The sequence below is a fragment of the Centrocercus urophasianus genome, unplaced genomic scaffold, assembly GCF_019232065.1.
Source record: "Centrocercus urophasianus isolate 14NV4802_14NV808 unplaced genomic scaffold, USGS_Curo_1.0 seq_41, whole genome shotgun sequence".
NCBI lineage: Eukaryota > Metazoa > Chordata > Aves > Galliformes > Phasianidae > Centrocercus > Centrocercus urophasianus.
The window spans coordinates 4,660,069-4,682,305 of record NW_024884989.1 but is presented as its reverse complement, the minus strand read 5'-3'; the positions used below and the strand labels follow the sequence as shown (position 1 = coordinate 4,682,305).

General features: G+C 41.8%; 1 protein-coding gene across 1 annotated transcript; it reads right to left on the bottom strand.

Annotated features, from left to right (window-relative positions):
* Nucleotides 1-389: 389 nt before the first annotated feature.
* On the bottom strand, nt 390-21,319 carry CSNK1D (casein kinase 1 delta). The gene is made up of 10 exons (XM_042833254.1): nt 21,014-21,319; nt 16,131-16,241; nt 14,561-14,709; nt 13,848-14,076; nt 13,340-13,510; nt 11,853-12,001; nt 11,140-11,311; nt 10,640-10,779; nt 4,917-4,983; nt 390-3,143 (listed from the first exon to the last, which is right to left on the bottom strand). The coding sequence occupies exons 1-9, from the start codon at nt 21,087-21,089 to the stop codon at nt 4,951-4,953; spliced, it is 1,230 nt and encodes a 409-aa protein (XP_042689188.1). The 5' UTR covers nt 21,090-21,319; the 3' UTR covers nt 390-3,143; nt 4,917-4,950.
* Nucleotides 21,320-22,237: the final 918 nt, after the last annotated feature.

Genomic DNA, 22,237 nt, shown 5'->3' with positions numbered 1-22,237 from the left:
AATGTTAAAAGGAGCTGCTTTTGCCAAGTAGAATTACAAAACCCCATAAAATAAATACTTTTTATTTTGTTCTTTTACAAAGAAAAAATATGACTGAAAAGAACAGGTTACACTCCAGCCGACGATCGACTCACACATCCAAAACCCCACTTTAAAGGTTCTCGTGGGGAAACTCCATTTCTGCGAGCGTTGCCCCAGGCAGCTTTTACAGAGCAGCTGCCACTCGGATTTGTAACACAGAAAGGCAGACACAGGAGCTGTGCTGGGGCAGCCCTGCTCCGCTGCAGAAGGAAGGATGAGGTGCTGCCACGTGCTGCACAGCTTCCTCCAAGGGAGCTTTCAAGTTCGTTGGTGATGCTAACGTGGAACACACAGACTACCTGCAGGCCTTTACTTCAGTACCTCTGCTACAGGGTAACATTTATTTTCAGTTATTTTCAAGGTATGTGTACCACAGAGAGGTCAGGAACTTGGTAGCCATCACGATTACGTACAACTGGAGCACAGGTGATGTTTTCCACATTAAAGTACATAGTTTTAAGTGAGATTAAACTAATAATACGTCCAGCTTTTCAAGGCCTATTCATCAGAAACAGAGTACTCCTCAAGCTATTTGCCCTCAGATTTCCTTGTGAGGACTACATAGCAAAAGCTGGTACCACACAAGGCATTGTGGGCATAGTTGCTTTGCTCCTACCTCCCGGAACCAATCCAGTCTCGATAGCAGTTCTTTCCTGTACCTCCTCTCACTACAATGCATCACTTGTTAGATAAAGCTCTTGTGACGATGACTTCTAGAAAAGAAGCAATACTCAAACAGAAACATACAGAGACAAAAGAGGTGCCCTCTGCCAGCAAAGCAATGGATGTCTTTTTCCCCCTGCGTACCTTACATTCTTCATTCTGACCCTCAGTCCTTCAGCTGACATTCTAGCTATCACCATTTCATCAAACCTTTGCAATGGACAGCGTTCTATGTACAGAAATCATTAAAAAAAAGATTAAAAAATGTTACATCAAGTAAACAGTAAAGAGCCGTTTTAAGTAAGTTACACCAAAGAAGAATAGAAGTCACTATGAATGTATTTACACAATTGTTAAAGTACACAAATACAGTGGTAGTACAAATGAAGTGCTCTGATACTGGTTTCCAATACACAGGTTTATACAGACAGTCTAACGATGTCCTGCATGATGGAGTTTAACTGTTACGAAGGAGAAAAACTGCCCACAACTGAGAACAATTCTAGAAGTCTGCAATCAACTTTTAAGTATAGCACAGCAATCTAATGTTCCAGATACAGAGAGAATAAAGAGGCTGCTGCCTTTGCAATCCCTCTAGCAGTACATTATTAACCACAGATATTTACAAGGAAAGCATGGTGAAGTGTAAAACTGTTCAAATGTTGGTGCACATGCCTAAAATACCAAAGGTTATAGTGACTGAGGAAATAATTCTCTTATGCAAACTTACATGGATCCAGCTCTGTAGCTTTCCCACTACACTAGCCAAAACACACTGCCCCTCAGACCCAGCACAAGCAAATACTCAATGTCCTGAAATCACCTGAAAACAGCCAAAGGAAAATGAATTGTGTTTAATCAATGGATCTTTTTGGGGGGAGGAAACAGTGAATTTGCACAGTTTTAAATTAAAATCATTCTTCCTAAAACTTGGAAGGCCGGTAAGCCTTTAACAGTTTGGGTTTTCAGCAGGGAAGAATTTCTTGCAGTAAGTAACCTTAAACGACCCTCATAGGTGCATTTTCATTCCCAGCATGGAACCTCTCATGACTCCTGTAATAATGGTATGAAGAATACTTCTGGTACTGTTTCAAGCACTACTTGGACAAAATACTTATTTCTGCATTATGAGACTGTTTACAGTGGCAATAATATAAAGCATTTTCCATATTTAATAAGGACATTTTTGCTAACAACACCTGCAACAGTTTTTTGGACAACCAAAGCGAGCCATCCATTCCTAGCTAATGATTCTAGAAATACTCAGGTTGAATACAGTTTGGAATTAAATGTGGTACACACCAGAGTTCTAAAACTCCTCAGGATTTCATAGCAAGAATGCTTTGATTCCTTTTTGAGCCTTGGCATGAAACAGAAGGCGTGAATCAAAAGTGTGGCTGGTTTCTGTCTGATGCTAAATGTGACATTCATTCACCCAAGTGGCAACATGCATTGCCCACCTGCAACACCCTCCAACCTAACCCACCCCGAGTGCAGGAAACAAAATGGTACCAACAAAAGCAGCATTTGAAACCATCCGTTTAAACTCCAGTGTCTTTCACTTTGTTCTTCGTGTTCTTAACAAAAGAAACTGATTTTCACCACTTCTCCTACACTGAGGCTCTCCTGGAGTCTTCCATTCTCTTTTATGCAAAAGAACATCAAGAATTCCTTTGTGTTACATGGGGAGGTAAATGGTAAGTGTGAATGAAGACATGGAACAGTAAAGTAAAACTCTCAACAGTTTTAAAAATCGTGAGAAAACCTTCTCAGTCAGAATGAGACAATACAAAGAAGTGAACGTTTAAATACAATCAGATGACTTTGATTCATTTACATGCTCCCTGCCAAACTGATTTTTTTTAAACAAATTTCAAGTCATTGTCTTTAGTTTAGGATTGCTTGTATTCTACATTTTTAAATCAGAGAAAAGCAAGAGTTCTTTACAGAGAATTAAGCCAATAATTTTAGCAAAATGATACAAAAACTTTCTTAAACCAAGTAAAAGATTTATAGTTACAGTGGAATAATAAAAAGGGGGTAAAGTCTGCCGCCTGTGGAGGGAAAACTGAAATGGCCATCCAGTAACAGACGGTCAACTCTGTAAACCATCTTCCTTCTCCAGCCCTGTTTCCACAGGGTTCTCTTAAGGTCACTGGGTTTCTGGCAAGTGTCCTGTAATGGCAGCTGCTGGAGTCTGTCCATGTTCCTCCAAGTGCCTTTTAAGTCACATGGAGAACTCCAGTCGTATTGTTTCCACTCTAGTTCAGGGTATTTTTGCTAGTAAAGCCATTGATAACATAGGAGATCAGCCATGCATTATCTGCCCTCCATGGCAAAATAAATGTTCATCGGTGCACAGTGGACTGGAGAACACCGGTAGTTACCCGAGCAGGAATCTACCAAAGCCAAAAACAAGACAACATCAGCACAAATCCTTCCAGTTAACGCAAGAGTGGCTCCCGACGTATTTTCAAATCATTTAGTGTGAAAAGTGAGAATGTGAGTTAATAATCCAGTGAGCTACATGGTGTTTTGCACCCACCTTCAGCTACACGAAGTCCCCTGTGTTTTCCTTCTTTATTAGAAATTAACATGGAAAAGTTACCTTTCCAGCCAGATGTTTTGAAGATAAGTAAACAGAACACAAGCATGCACAGAAGAAAGACCCAACCAGATGAAATCTCTACCAGTATGCAGAAATAGACTAAATGAATAATAAACCTTGGAAAAAAAACCCAAAAGGTTAAAAAAAAAAAAGCATATATATATTCTCAATAGCTTTTCATTTGTCGTTGAGCATTGCGTTAACTCACTGCACGGATTACTTCAACTTGACCTATTTCAGTAACAGTGTAATATTATTTCAATAACACTTGTGCTGTGAAAGTGAAAAAGCAACCACATATCACTGCAATTTAAGCAGCAAGACATATCTAAATAGCTGAACCATTAATCAGCATTATTTTAAGTTGTAAGCAGCTGCAGATTGGAACACACACGGTGAAGGCCAAACAATGCAGACACAGCCCTAAGCAGAACAGAATCTGGACTCCTTCCACACAGGTCTTTTCAACACAAAGCTGAATGTTTGCTTTTTTTTATTTTGGAACAAATTCTTATTTTTCAAACAAGCTCTGATAAGTGGAATTCAGAGTGTTAAGCTGCAATTTACAGTCGGATCTTTTCACGTTAAAACAGCTTAAGAAGCAGCCTGTGCACAGTCAGCCAAGCACACAAAGCAGGAGGAAAAAACAGAAGAGAACAGCAGGATTCTTCGGCAACCAGAGAGAGAGATTAGTGCAAGCTTTGGCCTTAGAGAGGAAGTGAGGCAGCAGATGGAGTCAGACAACAGAATTTACTAAGGAACAGAAAAATCTCACGGCTTTTTTTTTTAAAACAAGAAGCAAAGCAAAGAAGAAGGTCTTGAAATACTTAGGAAAGCTTTCTGCTATCAAAGTTCAGATTCTAACTGAAACTTGTTATTTCTGCGATGAAATCTGTTATTGCCAAAAGCAGAATGGACTACAAAGCTGGAAGTTGCACACAGCGAGGCAGAAACTTCTACTGTGCTGAACAGTGGAAAGGAGTTCTAAGTACCCAAATCCAAGTCTGCCTGCCCCTGAGATGCTCAAGTTTCAAATGATTCTCATTAGTATCTGAACATTTTTAAAAACGACAGCTCTTAAGGAATGGAGAAGAACGTAAAACATTGAGACTTCTGTAGCAGAACATTCCATTAATGACAAGACAATCTTTGAGTAATATAGTTCACTGACTCTTCACACAAGCGTTTTGCTTTTACAGTTCTGAAGCTGATCTGTTTTTGAGTAGATGGCACACTGCTGCAAAACGTTCCTGGAAAGACCCATGATTCTAAACCATCTCCATTTTAGAGCTGGTTACTTTAGTACTGATGCTTGATTGATTTTATGGACTCTTCAAGCCACTATTTTTGTCAATTCCGCTCAAAAACCCAAATGGAACAGCAGCAGTCATTCAACTTTTGGAAGGACATTTATTTTTACCTTTAGAGAAAAACATGGCTGCATCAAGCATCTGAGCAGAAGGCACAGCTCAGCTATGAGATGCGAGAAGAAGCAAAGACTGATGTTTCCAAATGCTTTTCCCCACCCCAGCCAAAGCTTTGGTGTCTAAGGAGAAGGACTCACCCTGTGCTGCCTTCCAACGAAAGGAGACGAGCAGCTACTTGCCATGGTGTTCGAAAGGAATGCTATTCTGAGGTAGGGGAAAAGACAGCAATTTGTAACGGTTCCAATGCCCCCGTATATAAAGATGTCTACAAATACCCAACCTAAATTGGCAGTTGCAAACGTATCTTTTGAAGAGCTCTGATTTCAGATTTCTATCAGACATTTCTACCATATTAAGAGATACATACAAGGAACAAATCGTTAGTCTTCAGAGAAAGCAGGTATGATCAGAAGAAAACACAGAGTACGATGCCTACTAAGATACGTGTATGGAGAAAGATTTGCTCATAAGGAGATGGAAATTGCAAAGGCACTGGGAGTATGTTGCCTCTGCCCAGTGAAGTGGCACAGCACTTCAGTTTCTTGATGCCAGTGTTGGCTCCTGTTTTCTAATAACCTCTATTTTCAAGGAGACCTGTTCAAATATTTCTTTGTGCAGCACTCCAATCTCTTCTTCCAGATAAGGAGAGATATCTCTGTTACCAACAGGAATTATAACAGCCTTGACTGTCAGGTGCTGAACGTGCCAAACTCAGGAGAAAAAACCAAAGTAACATTGAGGAACTTACTGTGCACCGTGAGCAGTCCAACTGAAGCAGGCTTTCACAGGACCAAACCTCTTGTGAATGGAAATGAAGGTTACTCACCTGCACCTACACTCCTGAGATGATCACTGCATACTCACACTTTTGTGACGCAGTCTGTGCAGTCTGGACTGACAGAACTGATTCAAAGCAGTGTTCATAGGAATCCTCATGCCTTCTTCACTTAGTTTTTCTTTTATGTTTCACAACTGCCTACCCATAGGAGACTTAGTGACTCATTCATAGAGACTTAGAGACTCATTCACACCATTTAATAGTACAAGAACCTTCAAGCAGCTGGTGCGACCCTCTGCCCGCTCCTATCACACTGCACTGAGATGAGCAATTTAGGTTTGCTTTGGCTCTGAACATGCCACCTGGAAAGGAATCCAGTTCTTTCTCACAAATACAAAGGGAACAGATGATCCTCTATGTCTTTCAGAGGCTGTCTCAGTGGCTGTCTTTGCTTAGATCTCTGCATCACTCCTCCCCAAAGGTGAGTCTTTTAACTCCGGGCAACAGGAGCTTCATGTATATTTTCTGCATAAACTTAAGTTAGAACAATAACTGTTGTTGCCAAAATTCTGCTTCAACTAAATCAAAGTGATCTCTCATCTTTCAGACAAACTAAAAAGACCAAGATGAAACCTCACCATACATCATGTTCTCCCAAGCACAATTTTCACAGCTCTTCCGTTACTTTTAGTTTCTCAGCAGTTCAAGATACTGAAAACTGAGCTGGACAACATTCCAGCACCCATCTAATCCATGAGATGAAAAACCTTCCCTATTCCTTTTAAGTACTGCATCATATACATATTCATGGATGAAATTACACCCTTCCATTATGACATCACTGACCTTCGCAACACAGCACTGCAGCCTCCTCCATCTCTACCTATCACAGATATAGTTTCCATGTATGAGACAATGGGCTCCACTTCCTAATTATGACCAGATTTTGGAGTCCTGCCTTACAACTTTTATTTCATTAGCATTTATGTGACTGCCCAGCTCTCACCACCATTTATCATCATCAAACCACCTTGAAAACCTGCAGCTTCTTAACTGCTGCATTCACTCTCTACCACCAGTAGAAGTACAAATAGCATGTGCTGCAGAATTCCTCATTTCACAGGTAACACTAAGTTTCACAACCCCTTTTTGGAGACGTGCTAGTTGGTATTTGAATAAACTCCTCTCAGTGCTACAAAGCACTAACAGCTTTAATGGGGATGGCTGAGGGACAGTGCCTTGGAGGTGGAAATATGGCTATGGTGCATTTTGCTATTCTTACCAACCACTGGCTTTCCATGAGTGTCACATTTCTCTATCAGATCTATTTTTTTTGCAATGGAAGTTTGGTTTGCACCATCTACCTTCCTAACCTTTGTTTTCAGTTTCAGCCCAAACTGATTTATAACTATTTGAGAAAAAAAAACAAAAAGAGTAGGATAGATTAAAAACATGAAGTCATCTTTACCACCACCACCTCACTCAGTGACACCTGCGTGTTTCCATCACCCAGAGTTCAACAGCAGCAGCCCTTTCTCCGGGAGCGGAGATTATAGACGCAGTGTTGCCTCCAAAGCACCCAAGTAAGGTAACAAAAGCAATCAATCCCCTTGTAAGTAACAGAACACTTAGATTTTAACCCAAGGCATCATCTGTAAATCTTGACAACTGCTTTCTACCTGGAGTGTGGTCTAAGAACTTCCTGAGAAAGGAACACTGGTAGCTTATTTTCTCAAGGTTCCCGAAGGAAACTAACATATCTGAAAGCAGACATGGATAAGCAGTTGCTGTTCTTTACTGTTTTCATGAGAAGACATTGAATACCTTTTTTTTTTTAATCAAATATTCTTTCCACCTACTCAAAATTGTCCTTAATAGCCTTGCCATGCAAGCTGGATACTTGCTATAGCTATAAAGTAAAATTGAAGTCTACCTCTCTTGCCTTCTCAATCTGACAGGCCCATGGGAAGTTGTTCAAGTTACATTCTGGTTGCATACTGTTATTCAGCCACCACTAATGGTCAGCAGCTGCTCACTGCCTTGGTAAGAACTAAGGGAAAATGACAGGTGATGAATGATTAATATAACAAACCCAGAGAAGAACCAGACTGGCTGCTATTGTAATGAAGTCAAATTCCATACTTGGAGTGATTCCATGCTTGAAGCAGAGTGCTCAAGGGTGGGTACAGAGATATGCAATCTCACCACAAATTATATAGCTGGCAATTTAAGGATCACTCAAAAAAAAACCCCATCCATATTCCTACACAATCTCAAGAGTATGCTTATTTTACAAATTAGACAATCAAAACTCATCTGCAAGCCCATCTGTGTGTTTCAAATCTAGTAACACACAGAAAAAAATGCAATGTGTGTGCTGAGCTTGAAGTCAGTACTACAGGAAAAAAATCCTCTAAGACACATTCAGATTAATCAAGTTTAATTGCCTACCACAGCCAAGTAACATAATTACACTTACGTGTTACACCCTTGCCTGACTGGCAACAAAGTACCTGAAATTTGCTTAGATCGCCAGGGACATTCATACTTCAACAGGAAACCATCCTTACAGTTGAGCAAATATCCAGGATCATGAGCTCACAGAACAGCCAAGGTCAGAAGGGACCTCTAGAGATCATCCCATCCAATTACACGGCCCAAAGCACAGTCAGCTGGAGCAGGCAGCTCAGGACATGGAGCAATGGGGCTTTGAATATTCCTGAGGACACTCCACAACCTCTTAGGTGAACCTGTTCCAGTGCTTGATCACTGCCATAGTGAAGGTCTTTTTTTTATGTGTAAGTGACATTTCATTTTACTCTGTCCCCACTGCCTCTCACCTATTCACTAGAGAACACCAAGGAGATTCAGGCTGTGCCTTCTCCACATGGACTTATGAGGTTTTGATGCATATCTGATGTTTATCTACCCTGAGCCTTTCCTTCTGTAGACTAATTGAATCCAGTGCTCTCAGCCTCTGCTCCTATTTTAAATGACTCCTTACTCATCTTTTTGGCCCTGCCCTGACCTTGCTCCTCCACAATGCTCCTCTCCTGTACTGAGGAGCTCAGAACTGCAATGGTGCTTCCAAACCTCCAGATCTGTATTTTGCCATGCTCTATAGATATAGATAGCATAGATAACCAGCACCTAAGTATGCACTGTTCTGCCCTCCTAGTTTGGTACCTCTTTTAAAAACACCTCTGCCTTGAAATACTACTTTTGATGGCAAGAATTGTACTTCAGTGAGTAACTTACACTGGCAAGACCTGCCACCAAAGACAACACAAAGCCTTACCTGTGAACTATTTTCATCCAGCCATTTCTGCTCCTGCATTGTTTACTCCTTGTGCAAGTTAGTGCAACTACATTGTTTAACTCTTCATTCAGTTGAAAATTACCCCAAAAACCCCACTCCACTTTTGTTACAGCACAATTGGTTTTCCAATCCAATTCAGCCTCTACCTGCTTGAATGAGGAATCACATTACTGCACATATAATTCAAGCAACCAAGTCATCCAGATGAGATGATCTGCAGAGGTCCCTTCCAGCCCTTCTGTGATTCTGTTGTTTTAACATCATCTGCATTACCACCCAAGGATCTGAAACTTATAGAAATCCAAAGTAGCACTACTCCAATCCAAATTACTGACATCCTGAAGTTCAAGCCAGGCCCACTGCTAAAGGGAGACATGGCACCATCTGTACTTGGAGCCCTTTGATGTGGATATGCCTAAAAGCACTGAAATAGTTTTACAGTTTCCAATTTCTCATTTGGTTTTTGGCCTGTTTCTATCCCCATTATACAGCTGAGGGAAGGAAGTTTCCTTCTTTCCTAAAAGCATTTTGAAATCGATTAAAAAAGAAAAACTTCTTCAATATGAGTATTCGTCATCTTTGCATTCTTTTTGCAACCTCATTCCATCTCACAGGCTTTTATTTTATTCTCAGAAAGAGAATGAAGCCAGCTACACATTTATATTTTACTAGATTCCATAATCCTTCCGCTGCCTGAACTTTTTCCATTTATGCTGCAGGCCACAATGTCAAATCCATGCACAAAAAGCAACACCTTGCCCCTTCAGTCTTCACACCCACCTCATCTTTATCTAAAAGAAAGCTCTCTAGAGTGCTAAGGATTTATGTATAAGAACATGTATTATCCAAAATACTTAATTCTGCCAATTAAATTGTGAAATCTGCCAATTAAAAAAGTGAAAAGGAACTGAATTTATTTGTATTAACAGCTCTGACAATAAGGAATAGCATCAGTTCACAGCAAAGACCATGTAGTTAGATCTCCAGCACAGTGCTGAGGAATTAATTGAAAATCTGTAGGGAACTGCACCAGTCCTCCTAACATTCTGCTCTGTTGCAGTGCACCAGTGCTGTGCAGGTGAGGCTGAAGATAAGTGATACAAAGCCAGGCTACTCACTACTTACTCTATGTAAATACCTTAAAAAAAATTCAGGAACAGAATGAGACACCTAAAATATATTTAAAATATTTGCCAGTCTTAAAACTAAGATCTCAAAATCAATGAGGATAACATCAGTGCAGACTACAGCTATGAATCACTGCATTGCTCATGCTCCTGCCATCTGCTTCAACTGAGCCTCCTGTGACCTCTCTATCACTCATGGATGTGGCTTCTTATCTGCTTGGAACTGAAGTACTGCACTACAGCATTTCTTGATTTCTACTCTTCTCTGTTTTTTAACTTATCATTCGTTGTCTACTCTGCACCAATAATCTCTGCTCTATTCAATTGGAAACACAACTCTCACCAACTGGAGGACCTGTAATTTAGGGTAAATTTTCTTCCAGGTTTTTGCACAATGACTCCTTTTGTACTTTGAGGATTTTATGCTTTTTGCACAGGACAATAAAAACAATAAGAAATTACAGCAGTCTACACCAACATCACAAACATTCAGACCAAATTTCAAGTATTTATTCAACTCAACATGGTCTGAAAAAATCAGTACGAGATCACAAGAATCACTCTGTATGTTCACCTGGCAAATTAACTGCATCAAAGCACACCCATTTTTTCCATGACACAAGAATTATTTGTTACCTGTGAAGTGGACATGCGAGAGGTGTCCTGTCGGCCCGTTAAGTCAGACGATGACACATTGACAGGGGCACCACGGTGCAACCTCATACTCACTTTTCTTTCTCGTTCCATACCAGACACTGGTCGAGGAGATGTGTTGGCTGCAAGAAAAAGTGCATTCCAATTTTCAGAATGAGGAATGCAGCTGATGGAAAAGTTACGCTGTTTGCGCATGTAAATTCTACAAGATCAAACCAGAGAAATCAAGGCTTTCATCTTACATTCACAGATAACTCTAAGTAGCAATTGGCAACGAGTGTGTGTAATTTCCATAGATTGAAGGTAAAGTTAAAAAGGAAAAACAGAAAACAGTCAGGCAAACAAAAAAGTCCAAATGCTGACTCACTCAAACAAACACCACTCCCATATCCTCATTTTATTTTCAAATTCCAACGACCAGGAACAAACTGCAAATTAGAGCAGTCTGAGAGGTGCATCTGCCCACGTATTTGCTTACTTACCAGCATGTGAAGTTGGGGTAAGAGGAGTAGAAGGAGCTACATCTTGTGTTCCCCTCAGCCTGCCAGAAGCAGTGGAGGGCAATCCACGCACAGCTGGGTTCCGTGTGTGCCTCAGCCTCTCCTCTCGTTCTCTCCTTTCACGTTCAGCATCTTCAGCCCCTCTGCTTGCACCCTATGGGTCAGGACTAGTGAACAACTTAAGGGATTACTGAGCTTACAGCTATGCAGTTGGATAAACATTGACAATAAAGAACTGAAGTTTGGAGAACTTGACATGTGATTGGGTATCAACACCTCGGTAAGATTTTTTGAGATCAGATTCAATTCATAGAATTGCTGGGAGAGTCTTTAAATGGCTAATGCACACACATGCTGCTATGGCAGTTGGACACATCCTAAACTGCTGCATGTGACCTGTGCTAAAGATCAAGATAGGAGAAAATAAGAATTCAGCTACCTACGTGGCAACTGCCTGAAAGGAAGGACCTTAAGAAGCCTCCTACCCTGACAATCCTGAAACTACAACTTTGGCATTAAATCTAAAGCCTCCTGTATGTCCTGCTTCTCCCTACTTCCCCCTCCCCTTGTTTTTAAGGCAATAAACCTTCTGGGACAAAACACACTTCAGGTATCGGTTAAGAACCCAAAATCACAGTGTGATAAAAAAGCAGCATTACAAGAAATGGTTTTAGAAAGCCATGCCAACTACTCACAAATTTCAGCATGTTCCAGTCAAACACATAGTCATAGGAGAAGCCTTGTCTGTGGAAGAGGTTTCTGAATAACTGCCTTAGGTAAGAGTAGTCAGGTTTGTCATCAAAACGGAGAGAACGGCAGAAGTTCAGGTATGTGGCAAATTCAGCTGCAATAAAACAAAGCCTGTTTTTCTCTTTCAGCTCCACATTTGCTTTTTATGATTCAGAATCATTAAAAACAACAACACAATCTCCTAAACATAAGAATACTGAAGTAATACTGGACATGTACTGAAAGTAACACTATTTCCCCTCTGCCAAGTGTGGTCTGAAAATTATCTGTCTATCACAGATTAGGCACAGACTCCATTTATCAACAGTAGGGAGGACTGTGTGAGGAGGAAGAAGTTTAAAACTACATTTCAGCAAAGACACCATTTACTTGCCTTTCTTTGCTCTGAATGCATTTAAACTTAATGTATTGCAGGGCACAGAATTAGCATCTCTTTGCTAAAATACCAGCTGTGCAGCAAAAGCAGAACATTGTTGTGAATTCAGTGCTCCAGCGATACATCAGTGTCAATCTACCAGCTCTTGACTTCAAGGCTTTCCAGCTAAAATGACGTATTAATAATTCACATTAAGTAAGGAATTCTAGCAAACAGCACAAGAAAAGTTGGCTATCTTCTGACTGTTAACCCCAGAGGAAAGAAATAGTTAATGAGTAAAAGAACATGAACAGGACTTTTGAAACACTCCAAAGAAAATAAGCTTTCATACAACCGTAATCATAGCTACAGTTCCATCATCATTCTTAGTCAACAAAGGACAGGGCAAGGAAAGAGCAGAGAGAGACCAGGTAAACAATATTCTCTGAGGGTAACTAATATTTTAACAAGGTTTAAAACATAGTTATTATTCTCCATGGATCATAAATTCTTATTACTATGGTGTAAATACCAAATTCAGAAACAGAGTTTTGAGGGACGATGCCACGATTTGGAGGGATTCTTACAGCCCTCAGATACTGGCCATGGTCAGACTGCATGAACTTGGAATGACAATTCCAGAACAACACAACTGCAATAGGAGCAACTGACTGTACAGTCTGGTTTATCCAAGAAAGAACATCCACACACGAAGAGATGGGCAGCTTCTCAGAAAGTTATTTGGCTGTCAGAGTCATCCAGCCAGTATCTATGCATGCACACACACCACAGCACAGATCGCACACACCATGCTATCTTTCAAACTCTAGAGCAGCACAGTGATTGCCTGCTAACAGTTAAGACAGAGGCTAAGTAGAAGCAGTCTAAGAACACAAAGATTCTTGTCTTGAAAGCACGGTGCTGTTACCATGAATATGCCCACCTGTGGGGAAAAAAGTCAAGACAACTGTAAATATGCTTCAAACATTCTGACAGAGGAGCTGGACAGCGTAAGTAAAAAAGAGATACCACTCAAAAACGAATATGTGGGCCTGGTGCCACAAAAGAGCAACTTACAAGGATATCCTTTACACAAAACCTCAATGGGTGTAGACATTTTCTTTTCACTGATACGTTCGTATTTCTGTCTCTTTGTTGCTGCTTTCAGTCCCTGCCAGGGGAGGGAGCCCAGGTTAAAATACATCAGTACATAGCCCAAGGACTCCAAGTCATCTCTGCGAGATTGCTCTACAACAGCATAAAAAAGTGGACTCATTAGGTTTCATTATCTAGTGGAAATAAAACAGAAGACTGAGCAATAACGTGTCAAAAACCCTTAAAAAACAACAGTAGATGAAACATCACGTTCAACTCACCCAGCACTAGAAAAATAAACTATCACCCTTGCAATTACTGAAGAAACGTGTTAATTCCTTAGAATTACAAACTGAACCCCACCGCAAGAGGCACAAACCCCAGCAAACTGTGTCACGAGTGCCAGAAACAGGGACTGTCCTCTATGCCCCCCAAAAGCAACATCAACTTGCACTGAAAAAGGTCTGATTCATTGCTCTTCCCAGCTCACCAATTCCAAGATGAGTGTTGATGGATGCATAACGGGCAGTTCCTGTTAGGTTTTTGTTCTCACGGTATGGGATGTGCTGGTGAGTTCTGGCATCCCGATACTTCTTTGCTAATCCAAAGTCTATGATGTAGACAAGATTGCCTTTCTTCCCCAGGCCCATGAGGAAGTTGTCCGGCTTCACGTCTCGGTGAATGAAATTCTTAGAGTGAATGTATTCAATTCGACTGATCTACACACAGAGGACAAAAAATAGTTGAGATATCAGTTGTACCCTTGTCTGTCAGAAAAACACCAGCAACGTTATCACTATTATCACATCATCTTAGCGGTAAACCAGATAAAGATGATTTTATTGCAAAAGGGCATTAAAGAGAATAATTTAGCAGACAATAAATATGCCTTCCCTGCAGCTCTTCCTCTGTGTCTATTTTACATTTGTTTCTAAAAACTTCCTTCACATTTGAGCCATAACAGCAGGCTTGCAAACTGCTCACATCCAGTTTCAAAACCAAATTAAAACTCTGTACCTACTTTTGATACAACATTTTATATTTAACAAAACTCATTTTGAGTCCCCCCCTCTAATGATACATCCTATTCACCTCTAAATAAATACAAACAAAACATTAAATGAAACACAGCTGCCCGTGGCCACTCAAGACATTTTAACCTTAACATACTGCACAGTCACAAACAACAATGCAGTTCCCTACCATTTGGTCAGCAAGTAACAACACTGTCTTGAGACTAAACTTCCTTGAACAAAAGTTGAAGAGGTCTTCAAGACTCGGTCCCAGCAGCTCCATCACCATGACGTTGTAATCCCCCTCAGCACCACACCACTTAATGGTGGGGATACCCACTGGAAAAAAAAGGAAAGTTTATTAAGCATAATAATTTCATTTATGAAGTTGGTAAACACAGATCTTCAGAGCTCTTTAGATGAACTCCAAGAGTCATTACTGTCAATGTGACCCTTAACGTTTCGGAGGCATTTTGAAATTAGGTGTTTGATCCCTTCACAGCTGGACCAAAACAAAACTGGAGCTCAGGAGATCTGACAACAGCTGCCTCCTTGCCCACTTCCCTTCCAGCCTTTGTGTTTTGCTTGCAGCTTGCAAGCAGCCAGTGGTTTTGCTGGATTTCAGCCTCAAGAGCTTTGCATGTATAAACATTCATGGAGTCTCCAAAACAGCAATAAGGAGAAAATCAGAACACTGAAAATAAAGACTGACAAACCACTGAGTTTCATTGCTAGAAAAGGCTTTAGAAATCAAATTATTAGCTTCAAAGCCTACAAAATCAGTGCAAAACACCTCTCTTTTAGGTTACAATTTGGAATGCATTTTCACCCTTGCTTCATGTTCTTGCCTTCCCTCCAGTTCAGTGACATTTGTTGGTTGGTGAATCCCTACCAAGATAGCATTGTTCATGAGAAACATTACGTACTGCTATACATCTAGATGGAAAATTAAAGTCAGCTTCACTTCATGGAGAAACTTGGGAAAATTATTCCACAAAGAACTGAAAAAATGCTCAGATGTCTTGAATTAAACCTGTAGCCTCAGTCAGGATTTCAAATATCTTTTCTTTGATTAATTATATGCACTTTAGAAGTGAAGAACACTTCCAGAACCACAGAATGGCTTGGGTTGAAAGGGACCTTAAAGACAACCCAGCTTTTAGTCACCTAGACTGTAATTAACTCATTTAGAATTTTCACTCTTATTTACTGCAGATTATTTTTTCCTAAATTCCTTTTGCAGAAAAATCCTTGTCTGGACCATTACTAAACTCCTGCCACCTACCCCTGCACTGTTCATTCTGAGAAGAAGCCAACATGGCCTTTGCAAACCCATACAGGAAATATTTTACCCCCCATTACACGCAGGCTGTAATGAGATTTTACATTGCAGAACTGTCAAATATGACTGATTTCTCCTGTGGGTGAGGATAAATGCCACACAGATACTTCTCCCCTGTTCTCTACTACTAATGCCATTATATCTTAGAACACCTACTGCAAGGAAGTATCTCAGATGAAGGAATGCTACCACACGAAACAAAAAACTATCCTGAATTTACCACGTTTAGAATTGTGCTCCTACATCAGAGCAAACCAGGTTAAACCCTACCTCACACAAGAACTGAGGCAGTGCTCTTCACTTATTCTCCCACCTTTCCCACTACTGAAAGAGCTGTGAGCCATTAAATATTACAGGTGGCAGATACATCAAATACAACATAAAAAAAACAACTGCTGAAGAATGAAAGTTTGCTTGCCTCCACCCTGCATCATTTTGTAGATTTTACTCTCAATGTGGAGTTGAGGGTGTTTGGTTTTCACACATTCCAGCTTAATTGCAACCTCCTCTCCAGCAGCAATATCAGTTCCTAAAACAAGAAAAATGTAAAATATTGGTCAAAGTATTTTTAGGGTGAGTTTCCTTCGTCAAGACTGAAACAAAAACAAGTTAATTTTCAATGGCAAAGATTCAGAGATTAAGTCATTGCAGATTAGCAGCTTAAGAGAAAAGCATTAGAAATTGTAGCTCAGGAAACCAAGAGCTGCTATCCTGCACAAAGCAACCAACAGGGCTGTGCCCTGAGAGGAGTCCCTCCACTTCCAGCTTGCAGTGCTCAGCATGATTTTTAAGTGGTGAGTATCCCCACCAACCCACGGAGTTTTTGCTCCAGTTAACAAGGAACCTAAACTGATTTACTTCATCACTTCTGAAGATGAAACATCTGCAGGGAAAAACCTCCCAATCTTAAACTGGTAATGAGTCCAGAAAAGCCAGCACAGCACAGCAGCACTACTTAAGAACTGTAAGAAATAGGGTTTAGTATTTTTGTGTGACACTTCTCAGCTACACAGCCAACTCCCTACTTGCAGAACATGGCTCTCTGCTCCATTACCTCATAGTTTAGGATCACATGAGGTGCCATCATCTGTTATTTGTTCTTATCTCTGTTTCCAAAAGCTTCCTTGGAGGTCTGCTTTTTGTTAGCAAAGGAATACGTGATCACACTGTGCACTCTTCATGGCATCCAGGATTTCACAGACTTCTGCAGTATTTTACTCTTTTATAACTCATCAGTGCTCAAAAGCCCCCCTCATTCTTCATGCAAATCATTTTTACTGTTCTATTTATTCCTTGTTTCACTCATTTTCATCATTTCCAGCTCAATAGTGCCCATTCTGAGGGTCACACACCATGACTAAGAGACAAACACACAATTACCATTTTTCCTGCTTATCTACATTTTCCCCACATGCTTTTCTCTGTTACCGAGTACCAGGCCACATTCACAGAGCTATCACTGCAAAAATCATCTTCTTGGGATTAAAGAGCAACTTCAGAGCTCTATCATCTCGTGGCATACAGGCAGTTTAACACCTCGTACCACAGATTTCAGTGACGTGCACTGAATTTCCTGTTGTTTCACTGCACGTCATTTGAAACTGACATCTTCCCAGTCTTGCAGTTTGCAATTAGCGTTATGAATACAAACATATTCATGCTGTTATTCAGCTGTGTTACCTCAGAATTCCATCCGTCCTCAGATTCATTCACACCAAGTAACATTGGCTGTAACACTGCCGCAGAACTCAAACTCTGTTACCCAAACCTTTTGCTCTACCCTCCACTTCTACCTTTAAAGCAATGTTTAACTCGTATACAGATTCAGCTTTCTGCCACAGCACCTTCATTTCTTGTTCACCACCAGCAAGGTTAATTAGGGTAACACAGGCAGATCCATTACCTAAGGATCAAGGCAAGTTGATTTCAGTGAAACTACTTCACGTGCTCTCGAGCACTCGCAGGGTACAAACAACGCCTCTAACACTCTCAATGAGTAACCAAGGCTCTCCCTCATTTTCTTCATATTTCCCACAAGTCTTTGAGGAAACAAAGAATATGAAGGAGTCTGAATCTACAGGGAATCCCCAAGGGTTTCTGCCTGCTGAAGTGCAAACACCACGACCCTTGGAAGGAATGCTCCTCGGGATGCCTCAAACAAGGCACCCAACAGAACCCAGACTCACAGCCTTGGTGTAAAAACCAACCATATGAGCTGCTCCTGACAGCTCTTCTCTGCCATTCAATCACACTGATGCCAGAGGGTTCTCCAAGGCACACAGACAGCTGCAGACATCTGAGCCTGACCAGGGCAAGGCCTGCAGGAAGGAAAATCAAGACTTGCTGCATTTCCTACCAAATCCTGCTCACCGCTGCTCACCAAACCATGGTCTCAACACAGGAGATCATTTCTTGGGACATCTGCTCTTCCCAAGAGGCCTGCATCACCTGTGATGGATAAAGTCCTTAGCCAAGACTTCACTTCTATAAACACCCTCTCTGTGAAGATTTTTCTATTAAAAATACCATAATTTAAATATGAGTCTTGCGGGGAATGAAAATACAAATCACTCTCCCCAGGAATGCAACTCAAAACGTTCGGTTCCTTCCTCACACAAACCACGGCACAAATTTCTAAGATAATTCTGCACTGACAAAAGGATTCGTTTCCTTTAAGAAAAACGTTAGAATAATCAGCAGTAACGACTGATAATTAAAAAGCAGCACAATGAGAAGAGGCACAGCATGGAGGCAAAATTAACGAGTCATGAAAATGTTTCACTTTAAATAGGAAAATTCCAAGTTGAAATTGCAAAATGCTCTGCCAAAAGGAAAAGCTTAGAGGTTATTTCACTAGTTTACAACACAAAGACCACCTCTAAGAAAAGAGATGCGGTGAAAAAGTCATGAAAGCACAGTGACTGTAATGCCTTCATGACTCCTATCTGTTTGACCTTGTGCGTGGAGCCAAACACAGATGCTTACCCCGATTCTTTTCCTGAACACTGCTCATCTTTTCTACTCTATAAGATAGCTGGCAATCCACGCTATTCTTTGCACAGGAACTTCAGAAGACAGAGGTACACTGAGTTCTTCACTTTTATTTTCTTAAGATTGTCTATGGTGCTTCATTCACCACAGCATCTCAGAGCTCTGTGCTACGGACCCTGCTCTGCTAAGTGAGCCCAGAAGAGCTGTAGTATTTCCCTCCCAAGCACAAAACAGATGGAAGCTCACAAATGCACTGAGAGCCATCAGAAATAATTGTACTTTAATTAATTGATCCTAAGCTCTGAAAGAATGCAAGAAGTAAATTGTGCATGGCTACATGCACTGCCTGAACGACCAAGCAGAGCCCTTTTGTTGTTAAACACATTTCATTATCACCAAAAGCACAGATTTTGAAAGCCTCTGTTTTGCCACAAACGGCTGGCAAAGCAAACCACCCTCTCCAGAAGACCACAATATTTAAGTTCTTGACACAGCATTTTCCCTTGGAAACAGATAACTGTGCCATTAGCTGGATCTTCAAGGCAAATCCTTCTCTGCTAGCGGATGGCTCAGGAGTCACACTTGTAATAAGATGCAATTATCAATCCACGCTGATTACTTAAGAAGAACAAAATTTGAGGCATGCACAGTGCTCACAGTGAGAACTAATTGTAGACCTGCACTGAGAACATAGGGATAAGAAGGACAACACCTGAGCATTAGGAATTCTTGCACAAAAATTTGCAGGAATAAAGAGAGAATTACTGACACCTGAAAGCCTTTCCTACTGCGGGCTGCATGCATTAAGATAAAAGTGACAGATGAAATCATTTCCCAGCCAGCTTCCATACGTGGCAGAGTAACAACCCAGTCCTTTAGCTTCTACCCAGCAGTTAATCTGGATTACAAAGTATCATTTATCCTACTTGCACTTCAAAACTGTACTCTTCACCATTTAATTTTCAGCAGTCAAATCTTTGGTAGGAACACCTCAAATCACAGCAACATGTTTCAGACTTTAACTGCTGCCTTAAAGCAGCAATGGTCGCTAATGAACGTTTGGCATAAGTGTCACCACCTCCTCCCTCACAGCACTCTTCATTCTTTTACACAAGCATTATGGAGAGCACGAATCACATCCTCTGCCTCTACACAACCACATGGCTGGAAACACGGAATCTTCATCAGGAAGATGGTCTGTATTATGGATAAGCAGCGTTTCATTACCCATAATCAAGAAGCTTCAGCTAATAAATCATTTCAGAAGACAAACTGTGCACTGCAACACAAAAAGGTATCGTTGCCTAGAAGTAAAATACATTGATGTTCTGTGTACCCCACTAAATATACCATACATGAGCTAGGGATGTTTTCACTCTCTACACATGTGAATTTAACCTACTTTAACACCTGCAAGTTCCTCCCCTCCAGTTATTTGTTCTACTTTCCTGGGTTACCTCAAGTTTCAAACATAAAATGCTCATTCCTATATGGCAGCATAAATATCTGCATCTGTAGAGAATATTTATGTACATTTAATCTATTTCTTAGAGTTTGGCAGTTTGTAGAACACTGTGACTATCTTCAACACACCCATTTTCAGAACTTGGTGTGCCCATTGCCTGCTGGCACAGCTGGAACCATCAGCAGTGAGCCATTACGACAGAGAGCTCCATAAACCAGCAGGTAAAGGCAGTCCTATCCCACAGACTTCACAATCACACAGAAATTGCAGCAGCAAAATTAGCTACACACCTTAAGACACAAGGGCAGCATTCAAGCAAGAGGACAGCTTAACAGTACTGATTTTTTATTTTTTTTTAAGGATTTGATGCATTTTTAACTTGTCATCACTTAGTTGGGTGATATTTCTTTTTAGGCCTTGTAGGAGAAAGCAGCATCCCTGTGACAGCGATTTTTCCCAGTGCACTGCAGTGATATTTAATGCTGATGCTCGTGTTTCTTTCCCCAAACCTTTTCCCCTTTTACAGACGAGACAAATAACAGACGCCCAAGGTCACCAAACAACAACGTTAAGAGACAGCCAAATAATCCAGGAGTCCTGACGTCCACGCTGTCTAAATTAGGACATGATGCGAAGAAAACATCGCGCTGTGCTGGCAGCGAGGCACGACGCACCAGTGGCCCTTTCCCGGCGGGCAGCGCTACCTGAGCTCCGTCAGGGTGAAGCGAGGCCCCGCGGGTCGCTCCCTGAGGGCCGGGAACGGGCACAAGAGCGGCGCCCAGCCCGGCCCCAGCGCTCTCCACGGACCCCCCCCGGGTACGTCCCCAGCGAGCCCCGCTCCTTACCCAGGTAAATGTCGCCGAAGGAGCCGCTCCCGATCTTCCGGCCCAGCCGGTACCTGTTCCCAACCCTCAGTTCCATGGCGCCGGTTCGTTTCGGCCGCGACCCGGTTCTGTCGCCCTGCCCACCCTGCAGGCCCGCGCTCTTCTGTCTCACAGCCCAGCCGTTCCCGGTGCCATCGCGGCCCTCAGTCCCACCGCTCGGTGCTGGCGAGGCGGGCAACACCGCCCTCGTAACTCCTGAGAAGGATGGACGCGGATTCCCCACAACGCCGACCCCTCAGCAACTCCGGCCCCGAGCGGCCATACTGCGTGACCTCATTTCCTTAGCAACGGGGGCGGGGCGCGCTGCCTGTGGCGTTGCTAGGGAGCCGCCATATTGGGTGACCTCACTTCATTAGCAACGGGGGCGTTGCCGGGGAGCGCGGGTGACGTCCTGCTTCCGCGGACCAGTTTGGCTGCTCATCTGCCCTTCCCGTCGCGCTCCGTAGACCGCGCAGCCGGCCTGCCAATCACTACCGCGCATGCGCTTCCTCCCCTAACCTGTCTGCTCCGCCAGTGTCTATGGTCTCCGGTGCTCCAGGCAGTACCACGCATGCGCGTACAACGCGGTAATGGAGTCTCTTCGCTTTTACCGCGCTGCGCTGCCAGTCTTCCAAGATTTATGGTTATCAGCCCTCCAATTTCCCAATGAACGTCGTCTTCGATCCTCCAGGCAATAACTTTCACAAAAACATACAAACAAACTTTCACATGCAAAATATTTTTTTTTTGGTTCACAAATAAAGGCAAAAAAAAAAAAAAAAAGTTAAAGTTCAGCTCTGTGGTAACGAGTATCATTTGGACCAAGACATTATGAACATCTAAGAAGCAGTATTTTCCAATGCTGTGGGAAGAATTAAAAACACCCTGCAGTCATTCCAACAGCCCTCGTTACCAGTTACCGTTGCTCACTGCAACGCCTGTTTTTGCAATGCAACTCCTGAGAAACGAATCAGAGAAATTAACAGCAAAGAATTGTTATGCTAAGCAGGTATTCTTTCTTAGTGACACTGGAAGCACTGTGGATAATTACGCCATAAGCGCTTCTAAGGCTTCCACAGATAGCACACATCCATAATTCCTTCAGGAAGCAATTAACACACAAGCACCCATCTCAAGTAATGGTCATCTATTTCATGGTTTCTGCTGCCATCTAGTAGCCTTTCAGTATCACGACAGTTCACTCGG